Genomic DNA, 23,073 nt, shown 5'->3' with positions numbered 1-23,073 from the left:
ATGAAATGTGGTTTGATTCCAAATGCAAACCATTTCTAGCAGGGTTGTTGTGTGTTTGTTTTTGACCATATCAGATTCTAATTATGTGCAACAAAAGGACTTTTATTTGGCCCTGAGAACTCATATTGCCTAATTTAAAAATTAGTAATCAGTGTTGAATACACAACATTATTAATTAGTAACACTACATACATTACTTTATGAAGCACCTTAAAGATTAAAAGCTGTACAGAATACTTACACAAAGGAAAATCATTACAAACACATTAAGTAGCTATTTATGTGATGTTAAAAGAAAATATGCAGAGGCATAAATTGCTGAATAGTGAATTAGTTCTTAATAGCCTTGCCTACTTGTATTTTCTGTGGCAGTTTTCCAGGATGTACTTATGTTTCTGAGCACCTACTTCAGTTTGTCATTAAGTTCTTGGTGCTGTGCAGTCCACTTACTAACTGCTAGAGTTTCTGTGACTGAAACATACTAACTTTTTAAGCCTTTTTCACCATTCCTTCCTTGTTAGCTCTTCAATAACGTGCTCGGTTCAAATATTCATTCCCTAACCCCCCCCATTTATTACCACCTGATAACTTACCAATAGTCAGTCGTCAATACTGGCTGTGTTATCCATCTGAATGGTAGTAAAAACTAATTATTCCAGTGCTTCCATGCTTCCTTGTAAATCGATTGCTAGAAATACTTTTGATCAAAAGAATGCTGTCACGTGTCTTGTTTGATAATTTTGTGTCTTGTTTGCTATAGAAATTTTAAATACTTAACTAGTGATTATAAAGGCACGCATTTCTGAAAAGGTGGTTTTCTGCTTGTATGAACAACTCCATTATACTGAGAGAAGAGAATTGGCAGATGCAGTATGTTGTTGCATGAGTTATATACATGTGGTGTGTGGAACAACTGAAAGATCCTGTGCATGATTTCATGATACTTAAATTTTTTAATGCATGAAACTAGCAACAAAATATGTTCTATGCAAAAGAGGATCTGATTTTTTTTATCACTTCAAAGTCTAATTGCTGTGTTTTTATTTGATGGTCCAAGTAGTTCAGTGTGGTGCTTGGAAGTTCATAGTCATTTACTGTGCTAAAACACTGCAGTCAAGCAGTTAATAATTCTAATATCTAAAACAGGCAGTTATGTATATATTTAAAAGCAAATCTATACAGACTCGCTCATCTTCATTTGAAGTAGAAGTAAGTTCCTAAACATTGGCTTCGAGTGAAAATTCTTTTTGTTATTCATCCTATGTAATTTTTATAAAAGTATTTTGGAAATTATCCCCATTTTGTCCACCACTATTCTTTTGTAGGGGGTGTGTGTATTCCTTTAGTAGTTGATTGCAGAACATCTAAAATATTTAAATATATATATTTTTTAAGAGGTATGTCAATAATTAAGGCCAGAGGATCTATCAACAAATCACACTTGTTTGTTTCCATCACTATTTTAGTCATGATCAAAAATCTAAAAGCTATGTGAATGTTTTTTTTCTTAGGCTCTTGCAGTTTGGCCTCAGGTAGTATTTACTAGTCCTCCCACATGAAGAATAGTAGATATGCTACCAATTAACCTTATTTCCTTTGCTATTTGTTGTGGTTTAACCCGGCAGGCAGCTAAACACCACACAGCCGTTTGCTCACTTCCCCCCCCACCCCCGCAGTGGGATGGGGGAGAGACTTGGAAAAAAAAAAAAGTAAAATTCGTGGGTTGAGACAAAGACAGTTTAATAGGACAGAAAAGGAAGGGAAAATGATGATAATAATACTAACAACGATAAAAGAACGTATAAAATAAGTGATGCACAATGCAATTGCTCACCACCTGCCGACCGATGCCCAGCCACTTCCCGAGCAGCAGTCAGCCCCCCTGGCTAACTCCCCCAGGTTTATATACTGAGCATGACGTCACATGGTGTGGAATATCCCTTTGGCCAGTGTGGGTCAGCTGTCCTGGCTGTGCCCCCTCCCAGCTTCTCGCTGGCAGGGCAAGAGAAGCTGAGAAGTCCTTGACTAGTGTGAGCACTGCTCAGCAACAACTAAAACATCAGTGTGTTATCAACATTGTTCTCATCCTAAATCCAAGACACAGCACTGTACCAGCTACTAGGAGGAAAATTAACTCTATCCCAGCCAAAACCAGGACACTATTTCAAGCCCTCACCTCATCCTATATCCAGAAGGGTGCTTAAATTGTTAATGTCAGCTGACTTGCGCTAGATGCTAAGGGTTGCTATATAGATTCAAGCTTTTAGTTTTAGAATGAGCATCTTTGGAAATGAAAATTTGGTGAATTTCCTGCATCTGCCATGAAAATTTTCCTCTTGCGGATGAAATGTGCTAATTGGAAACTGAAGGTTTGAAGGTATGCGTAATAGTGCAGAGATGGTATTAGGTTGTCCTTGAGTTACGACAAAATAAAGGAATGTTAGCATTAGCAGTGACAAAAGCAAATCCCTGATACTTAAGCGTGGAGTGGGTGGGAGTATAAGGGGTTTTGTCTGGTTTAGGAAACAGCCTTTGTAAGCACCTGTTTCTTACTAGCCTCCTGAGAAACTTACCATGATTAATGCAATTAATTCAGTCTTCACTTAATGTTAGCTCTTAAATATAGACTACTGAAATAGACTGCCTTCCTAAGTCAGCAGTGACATTATTTGCCTCGGCTATACCTGTATTCCTCTCAATGTGAAACAGGAATCTTTATTATAATGGGGATCTGACTGCCTTGATTGCCATCTGTTCTTCATGTATAACTTCTGGCTCGGTTTCATGTAGTCAGCTTGGTTGGTCAGTTTAAGACTACAGTTCTTAAGACATGTGTGTTCTTGATTTTAGGCACAGATAATGATCTGTAATTACATTTTAGAAGATAGGTATGGGGAGCTATGAGAGTTACCATGAATAAAAAAAGGATATGTTGTTAGTTCGTTATTTAAGGATTAGGAGATAGCTACCATCTTTGTGGATTTGGAATCCCTCCCAACTCATAGAAGATACAGTAAGTTGTGGTAGTGTTTTGGTAGCTGACGCTTTTGTAAAATGCATTTCAGACCTCAGTCCCTGAAGGATGTTGGATATGTAGCAGGAAAGAGGTTATAATGCAGTTAGATTGTTTGATCTTTTGGTTTAAGTATGAAGTGTATGCCTTGTCGTTTTATATTGAAGGTATTGACTCTGATACATTGATCAAAAATAAAGTGAGCTTGTTTATGGCATTGGTTCTAGACAGTATTTAAGAACCTGGAATGAAACTATTTCTGTTTTTTTGTGATAGGTAAATTCTGTACATAAGCAGAATAAATAAGTCCAATTTGGGAATGTGCATTTGACATAATTACTTTCTTTTTGAGGTATCGCATGTTTTCTTAATTGTGCTGTTCAAAACGTAGGTGCTTTTTAAGTAGTAGGTGAGGAAATGCATGCACGTGGAAATAGCTTTTTGTAAGATACTTCGAGTGTGAGAGGTCCCCCCCCCCCCCCGTCTTAGGAATAAAAAGTTGAATTGCTTGTTCTTAAAGAGTGGCATAGTTTGTCACAAAACATATTACGCAAGAACAAGGTAAAGCATACTGGGCCTAAGTGAAGAGGTCAGTTGATTTTGTGTTCATTTTCCCACATCAGTTGAACAGGTGGTTATTTTTTGAATGAAGTAGGCCTTGTATACGTGCTTGACTACAGTGGTGCTCTGTAACATTGTATATATAATATGCTTCACTTTGGAAGAATTTATTTGCACCTTGTCTTAGGAAAATTAGTTTTTGTTGTTCAGTTATGATACGGGTTATTCTTGTGGTTATAAGCTACACTGCTGCTTAAATTCAGCGTTTGCAGGATGGAGAGAAAGGAGATGCTAAAGTTATGAAGCGTTTGATTGTGTGGAACTGCAGGCGTGGTATTTCCAAAGGTGTCAGTTAAAGTTCCAAGCCTTGTCATGCTATCGTCTGTTCTTTGTGTATGTCTTGTGTTAATTACTTTGCTTCTTGTAGCATTCTGTTCAAGTAAAAAGTGACTTAAAATCTTCATAGAACTGCATTTCTGACTTCATATATACATATGTTTATGGCTATCTTGCTTGTCATTGACTGTACTATAGACTATTGAGTTTATAAAATCACTGATAAAACCTGCCAACAGTTTTTGAAGAAGTAATCTCATAGCTTCATAAATACCTAGTATAAATTCAGCTGGACTTTAGATGGAATGAACTGTAAGAATACATGTGATCAGGAATCATAGGAACATTGCTTCTCTTTGGAACAAACCTCTAAAGACCACTAGTTGCAAATTTAATAGTAGCACACAGGTCTGTAAACCTTGATATCAAAGGTGTTTCCATATTTTTAATGGTTGTTTTTGGACTCTCCTCGTACTGTGGAGTAGGCTTTTCTGCAAATACTTACCAAATCATACTCTTCTGTTGAAAGCAATAGGAATTGGTCCAGAAAAATCAGCAGTAGAACCTGCATCTCTCTTTTTCTCCCAAGTAGGAATGGGGGGAGGGGAAGTTAACCTTTTCAGATTTAAACGTTGTCTTGAAAAAGCAGCATTGAGTATCCAGGAAGTTATTGTATCATACTTCACCCCCTTCCCATTCTCAGGCTGCTTTTTTTTCTGGTAACTTAAATATTTTACTGATCTATATGTGAGTCTCTTGATTCTTTTTGGAAAAAATGCAGTTCGGTATCTTAATGTTCTTCGTGAAGTTTCTTGCTTTTTCTGGATGTGTCATGATGTTTAGGACTTATCATAGATTTGCAGGCTGTGATTTCTAAATGCTTTAGAAATCCAGTTGTCTTTCCAGAAACGTGTTGTCAAATCTTAATCTATCCTTGGCTTTATGAATTGTAAATGATAGAAAGCAGTCCGCTTTTCACCTGAGCAGCTTTTGTTCAGACCTTTAAAATGCCATTTTAGTAAATCTGTCTCCATAATATTCTCCTTTTTTCCTGACTTTTTTGTTCAGTGTGTATGCATGTAAGATGTGAGTGATCTTATTCAAGAAATCAAAATGCTGATTAGAAGTTCTTAAGACTGAGCAAGTTGTGAGGAAGGAGTCTTCCATATAAGTGTTAAGTATGCATTCAGTCAGCTGTGCAAATTGAAACATTAGGAAGTTTCAATTGTAAGTAAGACAAATTAGTATAAGTGAAGTCCTTGCTGTCATAACTATTCAGTACCCTCTCTGTGAATTCCAATAGTGATCAACAACATCCACTTCACAAAACTACCTATGAAGTTGATCATTCATTGATACAAGCAATTCTTGTAGAACTGTTGGGGCTGTATTAATGGTACACCAAGCTCCTCATAGATTATAATTCTATTAAGGGTATATTTCTTATCTGTACACTGAACTGACAGATTTTTCTCCAGTGATAGTCTTCTGTTGCAGTCTGTAGAAGCACTGCATCAGGGTGATACAATGAAAATTTTAGCACAGCTGCATATGCCATAGCTGTTTTCAGGAGCTTAGTCGTGTGCTTTTGGTCAATAAACATAATAAATTCAATGAAGAATTGCAGAAGACTGCTTGACAGTAAGGAGTATCTTATCTTCAAAATTAGATGCTCTTTCTGAATGAGTGTATTAATCTGCATTTTAATAGAACATGTTCCCTGAATCTGGCACAGTGCTGAAAAGAGCAATGTTAATGTTTGAACCTTGAGATAGTGAGGAGAAAATTCCATTTTTACTCTGTCTGAGAATTGTCTGAGCTGATGTGTCATGTTGCAGTGCTACTACCCTTTCCTAAAATTCTCACTACCTGTGAAGGTGGTTTTAGAGTGCCACAGAATAGTAGGTGAAAAGAATATGAATGCCCCCAGGAGGCATCCCATTGTGCTTGGTTTTTAGATTCTCATTTCTTTGTGGTCTTATCTGTGTGTTGTACAGATGTCAGGCACGTTGCTGGTATGTGTTTTGGGGCTTTTATTTATTATTTTTAAGGGAGAAGCTATGTTTTTTGTTGCCAAGCTGTCTAGCAACAGTAGTAGTTCTGGTGATGGATATCAAGATGCATTAAAAGTGTATATATTTTAAACCTTATGCTGAAACTTTTATTTTAGAAAGGCAAAAAAAAAAGTCTGAGAAGACCTATTGTTAACGATTCTTTGAGAAATCTAAGTGTGTTTCATTAACAGAGGAATTAAAGTGAAAATGTTCAACTTCTTGCACCAGACATTACTGCGTGAAAATGACTGGCTTATCACATACAGCTCAGCAAGTAACAATGATGACTTAATAGCAAATACGATTACATAGCTCTTGAATTAAATTGTTTAAATTACTTCAGGGATGGTAGGTAGATAAGTTGAATGAAACTCTTATTTCCCTTCATGGAATAAATCTTACTTTGATATCAATGTTAGTGATAGTACTGTGTGAACTTAGTCACTGAATTAAATATATGTAAATTTGGTAGCATCCTATTGTATTACGCTCTCAATCTGTTATAATAATGAACAACTGATCTTAAGTTCTCTTTTAAAAAAAATCCTTGAATTAATATTCCTTCAAGCACAGATGAATCTTTCTAAACAACTCTCTAGAACTTACTCTTTTAAGGTACTAATATCCTTTATCTTGTTAAGAAATGAAGAGTAAACTTAAGAGGTTTTTTAATGCATCTACTTGGAGTCTTTGAACAGATGTTTTTTACTGATGCATTTCTGTTGTTTGCTTTCTTAACTGGACTTTTAGTAGGACCTAATAAAATTGCATTAACTTAAAGAATAACAATAGCTGAAACATATTTGATTGAAATAACTGAATTTACTTCTGTATGTAGTTTAGAATATTTTCTAACTTTTGTTTTGAATGGAAATAAGCTGTAAAATAATTGGGTGGGTGTTGGTTTTTTTGTTTTGGGGTTTTTTTTAAATAAGTAGTTGGTATTACATTTTCACTGCTGCTTGATTTTGTGTTTGTAGAGCCAGAATGAAGACTGGGGAGGTTTGTCTGAGGATATCTTATGATTAAGAGCAATCTAAGGCATTAGCCCTTTTGACCCCCATCTAAATGATTGGTAACTACCAAGTTTACCATTTTGGTGGCATGGATTAAATGGGTGCTATGCAAAGACTGCTGCACGTGTAATTAAGTCCTTGCAAGGGTAAACAGAAAATGGGTGATGGGCTTAACTTTCTGCAACACTTTGCATGATGGTCTTTGAAGAGTGCTTTGAGTGTTCCCTTTTATTTTTCTTTTTTGTACTAACCGCATCAACTTGAAGTGTCTGACTTCTACTAGCTTTCTTTGGTGTTGATAATTAAGTGGGATAATGCAAGTTAGAGAAATGGATACCAAAACTAATAACTAAACAGATGTTTGGCTTTGTTTACTTACAATCAACCCATGTAAACGTGTATTTACTGGAAAATGAGCTGTTTACATCTGCTGTGCAAAGAAAATGGGCCCTAAAAAGACTGGGTGCTGCTGCAATTGACTGTCTATCAGGTGCCGGATGCTGCATGACAGAACAAAGCTTATTTGCATATATAGTGCATTGCAACATATTTTTGTCCAAAGCGTAAGTGGAATACATTGTGGCAGTCCTACTAATAAAGGTAAGATTTTATTTTACATAAGGCAAGTTTAAAACACACATGAAAATGAATTGCTGGAGAAAACTTAATTAGTCAGCTGCTTATTTGATGTCATGATAAACAAGTAGTTCAGTAAACAAATTGGCTTTTGTAATGTGGAACTGCAGTAATAGATCTAATTTCATATGCAGCTTTATAAATATCAGGATTTAGTTTCCAGACAAAAGAAAATTATTGTAACAGGCAAAAATATTTTGTAACATGTTCAAATTCACTGTTAGTGTATGGGTATTTTTACCATTTAAAAGTTACCTAATATATGATACAGCTGTTGATCTGTGTTGGGGAGTGGAGAGTAGCTAATAACCTGCTTGTGTATTAGACCTGTAGAATTAGGGCAGCCAACAAGTCATTTGTTCAAAATAGAATCTCCTACATGAGTTTGGACATATTCTAAAACAACGATAAGAAAACCTAAATGCTCAAGCTTGGTTTTTTCCACAGTTTTTTCCCCATGTTTATTGCTTTTTCTCTCCATGATAACAAGTTCATGTACGAAGAGTGTGATTCTCATGGTGAGGTTAGTATTAATACTGTGACTGTAAGTTTCCTTGTGATTAAAACTTCAAAAAGTATTTATATTGTTTGGGACCTATGCTAAGCATAGAGTTTTTTCTTAGGAGTTGTAATATTTTTTCTTGTCTTAGATGGCTACAAAGACCAGTTCTGGAACATGCAAGCTCAGGCTTAAATTCTGTGCGACTTCAGTTTACTTGTCTACAGTATGTCCCTGATGAATTCTATGTATGGGCTGAGTTTTAGTTGAAAAAATGTGCTTTGTCCCCATTAATTTAAACACAGTGGCATTATCAGCTGCCCAGGGGATGCTTCTTTCTGGCCTGTACTGTTCCCTGGAAGGAGTGAAGGAATAGTCATTATGTACAGAGCTTAATTTACACAGTTGTCATGACCCCACAGAATATGGGGAAACGGCGAGGGCATCTGCTGGGGTGAGTGGAGAGGGACAGATAGGTGGTTGCATGTAATAAGAGATGGGTGGGGATGGTTTGCCTGCAGGAAGGAACTGCAGCTTGTATATAGGAATGAAGATCATCTGCGGTAAAGAAAGATCTCCTGAGGTAAAGGTTGTCGTCTTTGGGCAAGGGGAGGAGTTTGACTTATATAGCTTCTGTGCTTGGATTAACCTGATATTTAACAAATAGGTTATACAGCTTCAAAGTACTTAATCTGTGTCACTCTATCAAGCATAAACAAGCCCTGAATGAGTAGAATTTCAGTTTTTGAGGGCTGTTTCAGAGAGATTTGCTTGTAGACTAGGGTGTGCTGTATGGCAAAGGTAATAAGACACATGTTCAGAAGTAGCCTATTCCGTACAGAATTTGGTTACATTTAAGGGAAGCCTTGTATAATGTTGAAAAACCTAAGTGGATGCAATTAGACGGTGAAATATTTTTATTGTACACTCAAGTTCTACTGAATAGAACTTAAGCTTTCTATCAAGAGCAGTTTACAGGTGGTAAAGTCATGGTCTTGAGTCAGGGTGCAGTTTCCTCATCACCTAAAACCATGCTGACAGTGACTGTTGTTGAGAAGGCCAGATCCATTTCTGCTCCCACCTTTGTGGTGGCACTTGTGTTGATCCACTTGCCCTGTGCTTATGTGGCTCCTAGCTTGTTAGCTAAAATCTGAGAATATGCAGGGGAGAATGAGGGAAGTGCCGGGAAGAGGAAACCAGTGGCATTGAAAAGGGAAGAAAAAGGCAGCTGCTTTTGGTGGCAGCCAGGACTTCTGCTAAAGCTAATAGTGTAACTTAAATTATGTTTTATTTTTAACAATTCCCAGTGTATCTAAGTGTTTTAAAAAGCCAGTGTTGCCCGCGTATCTTGGCTTGACTCATGTCTGCTTTGAACCCCCAAGTCAGCTACCATAGTTAGATAAGTTCTAATTTACCTGTCTTATGCTGTACCCCTGCTGATGGCCTGAGTCATAGGAGTGTGGCAAGGAGCTTCAGCAGCAGTATTGACTTAAGCAGTTTTCAGTTGTCCTTTCCCTCCCTCTTTCCTTTGTGCCAGAGAAACTATTTATATGACCATTCTAGAACTGGATTTCAGATCCGTTTGAACTGATCCAATTTAAATTGCTTGTTTCTAAAAACATATAGTCAGCAGCTTTTCTTTTCCCTGTTTACAACTTGGCCCTGCAAACATTTGTCCAAACAAGTATAAGGCGGCAAAGTGCTGCAGGAACAGGAAGGAAAGGGAATGCTTAAATGCCATTGCCATGGAAGCTGAATGATATTGGATGTGACATGGCTTGTTACAGCAGTATATTCTGGTCGTCCCTTCAAAGATACGGCCCTGCAGCTTAAGAAATGGTTCCTTAAGCAGAGGGGAGTAAGTAATGCAAACCTGTAGCTGCAGTGCTGGAAGAAAATGGAAGAAAACATTAATGAATCCTTATGTGCGTAGCTTGGCAAACTGCCGAACATACAGATATATAGGATTATCTGATAGAGAACTCAGTGATTTGTAATAATTTTGGCTCTAGCTTCACAATACAAAATATTCAGCAGTAGTATTCGCTTAAAGCATTTGTGTTTTTGTGGTGGGGAAGTGGAGCCTCCAGTGGATGCTTAGAACCGTCCTTACCCTTAAAGATTAGAAGGTCAATTTTTCATAGCTCACTGTGTAGCAACTGATTGGCAGGTATAAAGCACTGCCTCCTGGAGCGATTATCCCCTCTGATCCAGCAGATCAGAATAGCAACTAAGAAGCAGGAAGCACCCACTATTATCCAGTTACAGTACATGAAGTTTCCACTGATATTTTTCTTCTGCTTTTGAGAGGGAGGCAGGCCACTGCTGATCTTACGTCATATCCTCCTGCTCTGGTCTGTTGAGGTGATGTTTTAGAGCCGAAGTGCGTGCGCGTGCTCGGATGTTTTGCTGAGTAACACTTGCATGAGAACTGTTGCTGTTTCAGACTCTAGCTGAGTATCGTGTTGACTAATTTGCACCAATCTTGAACATTTCTTTTTTTGTCCTCTCTGTATAGGAAGCTGCAGATAAGATCTTGGAGTTGGCATTGATGTAGGATTGTTCTTTGTTTTTGAACAGCATCATAGTTAATATTTGTCTTTGAACATGTTCAAGACCTCGTGGGTGTTTCTAGGTTCTCTGAGAAGATATTTTGCTCTCCTTTGAAAGTAAAGTAGAATTGTCCCAGTAACCATGTAATTGGAGTTTCTGAATAGTTAGCTAACCACAGATTGGGAAACAGATACTCTACTATTTTGAAATCCCTGAAAAGGCAAGTGAACAGCAGCAATTTTCTAAAACAGCCTTTCATTAGAAATATTTCCTAATAAAGATTCAGAAGTAGAGTGTAAAAGTAATTGCTTCTGAAGCATTGCTAAAGAAGTGCTTGTTAAATGTTAATCTCTTCCTACTGTAAGAACTTCATGTTTCTAAACAGAAATCCTCATCCCTCCTCTCTCTTTTCCCCATAGCCTGCTTCTGTAGAATTGTTCCCAAACTGCTGTGCACTCCATGGTGTCCCGCATCTTGTCTGTTGTTCTAGCTTGGGGTTTGTTTAGATGCTGGGGGAAGAAAAGCCGAGCTTTTGTCAAAAGGTAGCAGTTGTAATTTTTGCCTGCAGTTTAACATGGCATGCCTTCATAGGCTTTGTGCTGGTTTTGATGGGAAAGAAGCTAAGCAAAAACCTAAGTGAACTTTCCCTGAAAAAGAAGGCGTGCCACATATTCATGAAGTCTATGTCACTGCTGTGTGGTGATGTCAGTAAAATGGCAGCACTGCAAAACACTGAACTTGAGTCTGTTTGGTGTAGGCATAAATAATTTCTTGTCTCTCTCTCTTGCTTGAGGAAATTGTCTGTTTTCTTGTCCATTACAGACATAAAATAGCTTAAATTGCGGCAAGAAAATAATTCCAAAGTAGATGTTAGGCAGATTTTCCAGTGGTGATGATAATGAAGCATTTAAGCAAGATTGCCTGGAGGGCATTGAAAAGTTTCCATCACTGGATGCCTTTAACAGATTAAATATCTCCCAGGAATGTTACAGGTATGCCGTTTGGGGGACTGGATTAAATGAAGTCCCTTCTAATTTTAGTTTGATTATGATTTTTAATTAGTTTGGGTCATGACAAAGTTGGCTGACAAAAATGTCATTTGGGTTGGGCTAGCTAAATAGTTCTGTTGACTCAAATCAACTCTACTATTTTTCTAATTTAAAAATCTCTAATGACTCAGGCTGACAAATTCAGAGAGTATTATTAGCTTTTTAAAATGAGTTGTAAACACATGTCAGTTTTTTAAAAAGATGGATTCTAGTAACTTTAAAACATTGTGGAGTGGCAATGTACAGCTTGTATTGTAGAGCTATTACTGCTTTGGCAAAACTAGGATCCAAAGCCTATGTGTTAAAGTCAGATAAACAGTTTACATCCAAATTTTTAAATAAGTGATGATTTTGCAGCGGTATTTTGTTAGTTTGCCAGTGTATTGTGCTGTAGGGATACCATTGCCTCTTCCCTGGTTGCTAGATCAACTCATTTATAAACTCATTAGATCCAGATAGCTAGCTATCTTAAGGACATGCTTCACAGGCTCAGATGTTGTCTGAGGTCTGCAGAGTCCCACAGAAGGAAGGCAAGGTAGTCTAGATACTGATTGTAGAAGTTGGCATCTGTCCTTTCCCCCAAATTGTCTTTTCTGGTATTCAGACCAGCAGGCTAACTGCTCTGGAGACAATGTGGCAGGGAACGCAGTAAAAGGTTTAACACATCATAGTTGGAGCTTGTGAGATACCATAGTTCTGTGATGGCAACTAATTTGTCAAAACTTTATTTTCCTTTCTCTTGTTTGTCAGGCTGCCCACAGTGCCAGACCCTCTGTGCGTGATGGTCTCGGACGTCCTCAGTGGGGTACAGAGTTCTCACTGAAACTGCAGTGTTTTCCATCTCACAATATTGCTGTGTTATCACTTCATATCTCAGTTACTGTTGTCTTCCATTTAATCTTTTAGATGCACCTCTACAATGTCAGTTTATTGCTAGTCTAGTTGCAGGTGGTGGTTACATGTTCTGTAAGCTAAATTGCTGCCAAGAGTGAAAGAACCATTTTCTTCTTATTGTTATCTGACAATTTATCTTGCTTTATCAGTAGATAATAACTTTCTGTCAAGATGAGACACTAATCCCATAACAGTAATTTGAGTCAATCATCTGATTTTGTGTACCAGGATTTTCGCATCAAAGACAGTTAATTCCTCAAGTTATAAACCATTGAAAGTATGAACAGGGTGGGGAATACTCTGGGTGTGTGTTTGAGAGTAGAAGTTTGGAAGGTGCTGAAACGTAACAAGTGGATTAACACGAGCGCTTCCATGTCCTTATTTGTTGATACCAGTTGTGTAAAATGGAACATGGTCAGCGCTTCCAGGCCAAAGAGTGTGCTAAGGAACGTGTGCAGCCTGGGGTAATCTTTGAATACAACAACAGTGAATGGTAATCAACCTCAGAAGAGTGCTAGAAAATGAGCTGCTCTCATTCTTCTTTCTGTCCAGAGAGCCATTGTAAAATTAAGGAGAAATCTGTTATGAGATTTGACAGGCATTTCAGTGAAGACACCACCTTTGATGGCTCCAGGTTTCCAAGGGTGGTGAAACACTGGAAGACATGAGGTATTTTTTTCAAGGAGGAGGAGAATCACAGTCACATGTGTGCATATATGTTCCAGGTAAAAAGTGAAAATACAAAATCGTAAAAATTGGGCATTTGAGATTGTTACACTATGCCTCTTTTTCAGTTGTCTTCATGAATCTGTAACATGCCAGCAGTGTTAAGTAAAGCAGAAATTTTCCATAAGTACCTCTCTGAGAATTTTTTGTCTGTGGAGGCTCCAGCAGTTCTAGAGTTAATATTTTCTTCTTAGTCAAAGCTTCTACTCCTTGGGGCTAGTACTGTGTACCACCGTCATGCGATTCCTTTTCCAGTTAGGAATATGCCTCAGCATTTTGTTTTTAATGTAGGCTGACGCTTGACTTAAGCAGTAAGAGAGGTTTTAAGAGTTAAAATTCACATTTGTAATTTTCTATTATATACCAATTCTTTTGAGTTCTTCCAAAAATCACAGCAGACTTCATACAACTTATTTGCAACTGTCACTGAGCTATAGGTGCTATTATTTTCAGAACTACTGGATTTTGTAGTTGGCTTGTTCAGAATAATTTTAACTACTATGGAATAATGTTCTGATTACTAAAACTGAAAAGCAGTATAAATCCTGTAAAGCTTCTAGGATATTTTTGTTGTGCTTTTTTGTAATTGGAGATTAGAATTTAAAAATACACAAGCTAGAACGTGTGAATAAACTGAGATGGCACAGAGGAAATTGTTAGGTTTGGAAGTCATGGGAACTTTCTCAGTTCTGTTGTAAGACTTCTGTAATTTTGGGGGGTGGGATACTAAAATAGATGGAAGATTTTAATTGGCACATCATGAAAGATGGTAGCTGATACGCAGAGAGTTGTTTTGTGCCTTTTAGTTTTTCCTCCTGGAAGATATGTAATGGGCGTATGTGGGGCTGATACTCCTAAATTGCTATTACACCACTAAAAATGTCCTCATCTGTCTTCAGGGCACTGATTTTAATACGAAAAAATGAGTATTGCTTGCTTTCTAACTCCTCCAACAAATCGTATACTAACGTTCATGCTAATAATGTAAGAGAGTATTAAGTTCAGCAGCATAATACAAAAGCAAAGAAAACTTTGCCTGCTGTGAGAGGTGTCTCAGATAGCTACCATTTTTTAAACAGGCAGTCTTTGGTAGATAATTTTTGTTGCAAGTAGCGCCACTGCTGTACTACCCTGGCACGGTGCTGCTCACAGACATGTTCTAGAGGCCTGTTACCAATGTGTGTTTATCAGAGCAGGTATGGTAGGTGATGTCAAAAGTTCACTTAGCCCAGTGCCTTGTCTCTGACAGTAGCCAATAGCTGATGTCTACCGAAGAGGCTAGAATGGAGGAAATCTGTAGGGTGGTCCATCTCTGGAACAGTATCTCAGCCTCAAACAATTTTTGGCTGAGAAGAAACTCTGAGCTTTGATAATAGAATAATTATGTGTGACGTTGTCCTGTATGTCCTGTTGGACCCAGCATGCAAGTACGGGGGTGGTGGTGGGGTAAAACGATGGTTCTCCCCCCCCCCAGGTCTAGAGTAGTCAAAAGTACAATACTGTATTTCTGTATCAAATGTCCTTTTCATGTCAGATATACAATAGTGAGGTAATCTTTTTGTTTTCTTGCATATCTGTCTGCCTTTCTGTTATGTATAAGAATATGTACATTTCTTTTGTAGCCACGTCATGAATACTTTAATGTCCCAGTGTACTAAATGGCTTCATTCATCATGCATGCAGAATTTCAGAGGAGATAGACCTGTGACTTACTCATGGCAGAACATTATCATCAGCTTGGTGAATCCAGTCATCTTGAATCTAATAGAATACCACAACCATTCTCTGCTGTTGTACTTTCCTCTTCCCCCTCTGTTTTACAGTGTTGTCTCCTCACATGTCTCATTTCAACAAAACTTGTGCTTGTCGGCATATGGTTTAACTCTATTGTGTGTAAGCTTGAAGTCTTATGCTTAAAAGTTCTGTAGAATTTTCCGAGCTAAACGTCTAGATACTGCAACACCTATACTGTAACATTACTTGACCTGTGTTTATCTTTCAAATAAGTTGTGGTGGTATTTAAACATACACTTAAAACCTGTAGATGAAGTTCATATTTACAGAGAGACTAGTGAAGGAGTAGTAGTATGCGAAATGTGTATACATGCAAGTATTAAATGATGTTACACACAATTCTACACATGCCTTGCATCTTAAAGATGCACATAACCAGTATACTTTTCTGAGACTGGCACGATAGTGTGACTTACCTTAACAAGAGGAGGAAGGCAGAATTGATTAGGGCGAAGAGAACGACTTACGTAAATCTGAAGTTACAACACTTGTATCTAAATGTTCAAAACACTCTTGTGAGTAGTTGAACAATTGCTGCTACCGAAGGAGAGAACAAGTTCGTGCTTTACAAATGGTTAGGGTTGGAAAGACTTTTTTTTTTTTAAAGTCCATTAACAGCGTAGTTGAAGTATGTCTCCTTCAATTGGCATTTCCAATTTTAAGTGCATCAGAGAACTGCCACGAGGATGAATATAAGTACCTTTCAGTTAAGAAGTGTGGGCAGAGTGAGAGGGCATGTATTACATCCTCTGTTTGCCTAGCAGAAGAGAATAGTTTGTAACCTAAAACCAGTGCTGTTTTTGGAAATTGTTTAAATGCAATTAGCGAGGAGGTAGTTACAGAGGTTAACAACAAACAGCTAGTTCCACGTACTATATGTGGTAATGCACTACTTTCAAATGTTGAACTGACTTAAAAATGGGAGATTTAGGGGATTAGACAAAAGATTCGGATTGAACTTGCAGCATTCTGAAATCTTAGAAAACAAGATCATAGGAGTGGTTTTCCATTTCCAAGTTTGCCTTTTTTCTGTAAGACATTAACAATGTGTTTGAACGTCTGGTTAATGCTGCTTTAGCCTGCATTATTTCATGCCTGTTGGCTTAAAATGCTGTGCATTGAGCTGTAATGAGATGCTGTTTTTCTTGTTATCTGTATACAGCTGCTTGCTTCTAAATGACTAAGTAATGAATTAGCTTTCCTGGCATGTTTGAAATAAAGTATTGCATGCACTTTTGTCTCATGTGAATGACTTTTTTTCCTCATCTGTGTTCTGATGTATTTCAAATTTGCATTGTTTGCCTTGGGTGATTCTGAGCTGCAGGTAGTGTATGATACTGCAGAACATTTTCCATAACAATTGGATAAAATGTTTGACACTTCCTAAAACAAATAATGTGAACAAAATGTAATATAATTCATTCTATTTGTTTCTTAAAAGTCATAATCGATGAAATTATTCCTCTAGTAAAACACATTAGCCTTTAGGTGTTCCTTTTGAGTTTGTTGTTGATGTGCACATAAGAAGGCATGTCTGCCTCAACGTTACTGCTGTAGTATTAAAAAATTAAAATTTTACTGAGTTTGACTGGTGAGGTATCTGTGGACAAGTAGCCAGTGTCCTTGAAATACGTTGCTTTAAATTCATTGTTAGCCAATGACCTTGATTTACTTGAAGAAATTTAATCTTTAAGTATATGCCTGGTGAAAATTACCTACAACTTTGAATTGGCAGTGGAGACGACAATACTAAACTGCTCTGAAGATAGTAGCAGCAGTGCACTGTATTTCTTCATAGCTATTGAGCAACTTTTTTTTCAGGTAATTTAGTAAATACCCTGTTTCACCACTGAGTAACTGTAAGTGTCCTGTGCTGTCTAATCAATTTAAAACTGTGAAAAGTTGTTTTATTACAAATATTTTCAAGACCCTGAAATGGTTGAGAAGTTACATTCTGTTAGAATACTCTGAGTTCTGTTGCTGTAGTTAAGAATGTAGGATTTTCTTGAGTAAAATGCTTTAAGTGGGTGGACAGGGGAGACGCATGTCCTCTAAAATGAATGCAACGAAGTAATCTGGGAATGTAATACGGCAGGTTATATTAAAAATGCTACATAGCCTTTTCTTCAATCTGTCTCTCCTTTTGGGGGATTTGTGTTAAAACACACACGTAAATCTAATCCTGCCATCCTGTCTGGCTTTATCAAGGTCACTGCAGTTTGAAGAATATTTAGGTACTGCATTGGTGATAAAAAACCCACTACATCTGTAATACACCGAGTATCTTGTTTCGGGTTTTAACTTGCCTTTTTCTTGCAATTTCTTATTTACTGCTGGATTTTGGAAGCCATCTCAAAGTGCTCAGAGGTGGCCTGTTCCAAGCACTGACTTATTTCAAATGAAGTTGCCTTTAAACCATCGTAGCTTGTTCCTTCAGTACTAAATCACCTTATACATGAACTGAATGAGGATTGTAAACTCTCATTTTGTGCTACATAGTCAAGGTTGATAGAGACAATGTTCTGGTGTTACTTGCAAGATTTAAGGCATTTAATTATATATTTTACTGACAAGTTTTTTAAATAAATATTTAGAAAGCAGTTGAAAAATAATTTGTTTGCTGCCTTAACTATTATCTGCTTTTTTTTTTTCTGCTTCATGACATATCTTGTTTTAGGATGCTAAAGTAAGTTTATTCATACTCTGGATACTAAACCAGTTTGTTTCCATAAGGACACAGTATCCCTTTTTATTTACTATGATATTGTTAATAATTATGGAAAAGGACAGCCTAATGTTTCTAATTAAACTACTGTTTCTTTTCAGATGCTATAGGAGTAATGAATACAAAACTGATGATAACCCTTTCGAATTTTGTATTAAACAAATTGCTCTGAATAGAAACAAAGCTTTGTAAGATGAGAATTAACCTGAAACTTTATGCCTGGTGTGGAATAATACAATTCCAACCCTGGCAATTCCTCTGCTTCTGTAGGGGTCGATTTATCGACACCAGGTGTACCAAGGTACCTTGACCTGGTTTGAACTAAGGTTTTTTACACCGGTCCTATGCACATGAACTAAGCATGGGACCGGTGTAAAAAAATCTAGGCTCTTTATTAAAGAGCTGAAGGGATACTGTATCTTAGTTGCATCAGTCATTTCGTTCACCCGTTTACTCAGTCTTCCCTAACAGATTTTTGAGACCCATGAAACAATTCACCACAAAAATCACTGACTCCATTGCAAGATGCCTCCCCATCCCTCCCCAATTCATATCTCTCTTACTGGGTTGTGATTTGTTCCCTGCTGGTACATCCGAATTGCTTTATTTTTATTGCGCTTAAGGGCAATAAAATCTGCCAGCTATTCCTGTGAACCGTGACAATCTAATTAACAGCTCTTTGAGAAGTGCAGCTAATACCATGTTTACAAACTGCAGTACTCTTATATTTTCATGTCTTCTAGCTTTTCTTTTTTAATTAAGCATCTTTCGCATTAACTCATGTATGGTACTGTTCAGTAGAAGCACAGGGTCCATTCACCACTGTCTCACATTTTCCCTCCGTAGGAAGCAGAGACCCCACGTAGTGTACTTGAAGAAATTGGATTGACATAAATCTTCACTTCAGCTGATGACATCTCAGTGTTTCATACTGTAAATGTTCACTGCCTTCATTGTAATGTTTAGCTAATGGTGTAAGATGCTGTTTGTCAGTATTACTGTTTTGCTAAGCTGCTTCATTCAGGCCTACAAGAAAAATACTCCTTTGAAAAGGGAACCAGGAACTGAAGTCCAAAAATCATAAATGAAAGGGAATTAGATTTAAATTGACTCAGTGTCTCCCTTCACTGCATTTATGGGAAGATTGCATTTGACTTCAATAAGTGTACTGTTTTTTATAAGCAAACTTGACTTCAGGAAATAAATGTATCATTATGACATAGCATATCTAAATGAAAAGAAACTACATGGACAACTCCAAATACAAAATGTTAGTGTAGAAATTGTGTTTATGCAACCAAAGACTTCTGTTCATCGACATTTTAGTCACCACTTGTGATAATTCTGCTTGTTTCAGTTGATGCATAAAGATTGGAAATACCTGTTTACTCCTGAATTTGTCATTATACCAAAGAATCCTGTTAGGATCTGCATATCAAACTGGTAAAAACTGTTAAGGTGATACTGCTTTTTGCAAGAAAACTGCAAACTGATCGACTCACTAGAAATGAAGGTGTATTTAAGTGTAGCTACCTTGAGCAAAACTGTGCGAGTTACTATGCTAAAAAGGGAATGCATGTAGCCAAAAAAAAAAAAAAAAATCCAAATAAGGAAACTCTTTTTAGATCTGCTCTTAGCTTGCTCTGAACATAAACACAAGAAAGGAGATAGGCTTCCCGGCTGTACAGAGAGGTGCATAATGAAAATTGGATACTTTTGAAGATGGGAAAGAAGGAGCTTTACAGAAGGGACTTCATTATTTTCTTTCAAACTCTTCAAATTAATTTGTATTTATTGGTGTTTTGTAGTTATGCTTTAATGGGTGTATAGGTACCTTTAAAAAAACCCAAACACCGCACTAAGTGTCAATGTCATTTTAACTGCTTTTCTTGACTTGCACCTTTTAAGGTGTGGCACATCCCTTACGAAACACCTGCGTGACGTACAGTTGAACCAACTAGTTTGCAGCCAGGGCTTTTAAGTATTAGATTTGTATAGTAGATTCACTGCAAATCACGTGAAGTGATACCAAGTAGTATTTTGACACTTCTAGCAGACTTTCAGTAATTATAGACTACACCTGTTTCACTTGAGGAGGTTGGATTCATGTATGCTTTTGAGTTTGGAGGCGGTCGTGCCACACTTTGGAGTAGCCAAGTTCTGCGGTGTGTCGGCACGGTCCCTGAGGCGGCGGGGCTGTTCCCCTCCCCTCCCTCCCCATAACGTGGCTCTAGGAGTCGGCGTTTTGGCTTGTTCGCTCGAGTGAGTAAGTAGTGCTGCGTTTTCGCAGAACTTGGCTTTGGCGTTGTTGCTGGAAGCAGCCGCGCACTGCTAGCGCGAGCATTTACACGGCCATCTGGAGAGCTAGGCTGTGGGCTCGATGCGATCTGGGTTAAGTTTCACCCGCCAGGTAAGGGCTCGGCGTGGCCCCTTGCAAGTCCCCCGAACCCAGATCCCAGTGTAAACGCTCGTGGCAGCAGAAGGGCCGGCCGGGGCAGGCGTGGGTCTGCAGGCTTCCGCGGCAGTGCCAGGCCGGAGCCTGGGCACTCGGTGTTAGAACTTGTCTGCTTGGGCCCTTTCTGGGATTTAACCCCACCCGACTGCTAGAGACCGTTTGTAACCTCGGGCACGCAAAAGCAGTGGTGTGCGTTTCCCTGGCGCGGAACGTGCAGGGATAGATGAGGTTCAGGTGGCAGCAGAATGACCCCCCTGCGTGAGATTGAGGCGGTAGAATTACCTTAAGGCAAACCCGAAGTGATTTTCTATGTATTAAACATGTTTTTGAAGTTTACACTGTCACTTGTATGTGCTCGGCTGGATTAAGCTTTGTTGTGATTGTGACAAATAAACTGTTTGACCTCTGTCTGTCACATTGGTTTAGTTGTAATAAATGTCCATTTTTACACCATGGCTTTGTGTTTATATGTAATTAGTTCTGGTTTCTGTGGAGGAAAGAAGAGGCTACTCAGTGCTAGCTTAAAAAAAAAAGGGAAATTTTATTACAGTGCTTAACCTGTTCTTGAGCGCTTTATTAAAAAAATGTGAGAGTATACCGTGTCCAAGATTAGTTATTTACATCCATTTAAATTGTACAGAAAGCAATAAATTAGCAAGTTTTTGGAAGGCTTACCACATTAAACATGAGATTTATTAAAGCGGCTGTTAAATTGATGCGGTAGTGCCACTTCATTTGAAAATTAAAACAAACCACGTCGATTGAGAGAGGGTTCTGGATAATACAAACTCCATATTCAGTTCCTTAAATGGAATTACGAGCAAGTCAATGCAACATTCACAATCCTAGTCTCAACCATAAATTTCTCGGATTAATCTGTTCTTCAGCTTTCTAAAAGAACTGAGCTGGTTGATGTTATCAGCAAAAGCACGGGGAAAACTTACCATCATAGGGCATTTCTTCAATATGAAACAAAATTTCATTTCTTGGATTTCCTACCTTACAGGGAAGAGGCGGGGGGGGGAGCTAAAGAATCAATTAGAATTTCTGGATTGTTTAGGCAGGTGATTGTTGGCTCGAGCGTCTTCTTCACTGAATCTTAGTCTTTAACGTGGAGAGGCCTTCCTAAACGTCTGCTGTGCCTTTGGAGTTCGTTAACGCCGTGATGGCGGTCGCCCTGTGGCTGCCTTTGAGTTGCCCTGTGCCACGGGTTATGCTTGTACGGCTTGCCTTGTGATCGGTCTCGTAGCTCACTGAAGTGTAACTTGTCGATGTTGTATGTTTTTTTTTTTTAAATCAGAGATAGGTACTGAATTCAGCTGATACGTCAGTGCTGAATAGAAGGCTATGTGGAATAATAGGGGTTTACTTTAATTACAACGCACTTACAGTGAAAGCAAAATCAGCCCCGCTCTTTAGATGATGTAAGAAAGTAAATTCAGCTTTTAAATTATTAACTAGCATTGACTTCCATGTTTTGTAACAAGTGCTGATCCAGGACAGGAAGCAATAGCATCTTTAAGCAGGCTCTTGCATTTCTTTTGAAAAAATGTTATTTAGCGCACAGGAATGTCACTGGCAAACTTCAGGGCCATTTCTGATACGCTGAATGTGGTAACGCAAAACTGAATCTGAGAAGGACGTGCTTTCGTCAAAGGACATAAAGCTGGGAAGTTACTTAGGAGGCGCTTCAGACCGTCCGCCCTATAAGCAAGGGACGGGCCAGAGAGGAAAAGGCCTTTTCATGTGTGCTCGTTCCCCCTCCGTAACAAACGAAAGCCTTGCGTTCAGCACGTGGACGCGTGCTACCCCTTCTCCCCTCTCCCCCCCCCCGGTGACGGTGGGGACAGGCGGAAAGGGCCAATCGCGTGGAAGCAGCCGCCAGCCAGAACTGGAGGGCACGCTGCTGCGAGGGGGGCAAGCCCGCTTCCCAGCTGCCTCTGTGCTGCGTAACTGCCTGTGCTCGCAGGAGTTCCCGCCACGCTGTCACTATTCCCCCCTTCTGCCACTGGAAAAACGCGACCTCGCCGCCCGGCTGGGCTGTGTTCCTGCTCCCACAGGAGAAGGGTAGGAGCAGCGCCTGCTCCCCATCCCGACTGAAATGAGCTGCCCGGCAGGCCCTGTCGGGGGGACCCACTGCTGCCCGAACCAACTTCTTGCAGCTCTGTCTAAATGCCCGCTTTCATAATCGCTCTAAAGCACCTTGCAGAATCCACAACTGAAAAAAAGAATTTTGAAAGCCACTGCTTTTAAGCAGTCATTGAAAACAAAACTTGGCCAGTATTAATTCACTTTATAAAGCCCTTTTCTGCGGAATACGCAGAATAACACGCAGTGAGAACAAGCTATTCCTTGCAAATTTAAATCCTCTCTGTGTTCTTCTGGGGCTTCTCCCCTTTGGAAAAAAAAGAAATTGAGCTTAACATTTAAGAACTTCTAGTCTCTTTGTCTCTTCAGAATAAATAGCTCACTCGGCTAATAAGGAAACACAAAACCATGCATATAACACTACTTAAGATTATGAAGTAGGGAAACAATACTGAAATATATGAACTCTGAAGTTAGAAAACTGGTTGAATTCATGCTAACAAATGCAAACTAAATGTCAGATCTACAGCACTCAATTTCTGTGTAATAAACAGTCTGCATGTGAAAGTGAATGATAATCACAGCTACCAGTCCTACACTGCACAGGTACAGCCAGTAAGTTCAGGTCCAGACCTCAAGAAAAAAAGCTGAAGCTTCAGCCATTATAGTAGCAG

At 38.6% G+C, this 23,073-nt stretch overlaps 1 protein-coding gene across 3 annotated transcripts in view; it reads left to right on the top strand.

Annotated features, from left to right (window-relative positions):
* The window catches only part of AP1S2 (adaptor-related protein complex 1, sigma 2 subunit), a 31,767-nt gene extending 11,002 nt beyond the window's left edge, over positions 1-20,765 (top strand). Inside the window, exons 4-6 of one of the 3 annotated variants that reach the window (XR_663676.1) lie at positions 6,945-7,039; positions 17,809-17,817; positions 18,703-18,750. Coding sequence is in view for 1 of the 3 variants with exons in the window: in XM_009325469.1 (XP_009323744.1) it covers positions 18,703-18,750 (48 nt within the window). In the remaining 2 variants the exon portion in view is untranslated. Of the gene's footprint in view, positions 1-6,944; positions 7,040-17,808; positions 17,818-18,702 lie in introns of all 3 variants that reach the window. The other 2 variants (XR_663675.1, XM_009325469.1) reach the window with 2 other exon arrangements.
* The last annotated feature ends 2,308 nt before the right edge of the window (positions 20,766-23,073 follow it).

The sequence above is a fragment of the Pygoscelis adeliae genome, unplaced genomic scaffold (assembly GCF_000699105.1).
Source record: "Pygoscelis adeliae isolate BGI_AS28 unplaced genomic scaffold, ASM69910v1 Scaffold386, whole genome shotgun sequence".
NCBI lineage: Eukaryota > Metazoa > Chordata > Aves > Sphenisciformes > Spheniscidae > Pygoscelis > Pygoscelis adeliae.
Note: the sequence above shows the minus strand (reverse complement) of the source record. Positions and strands in the feature narration are given on the sequence as shown.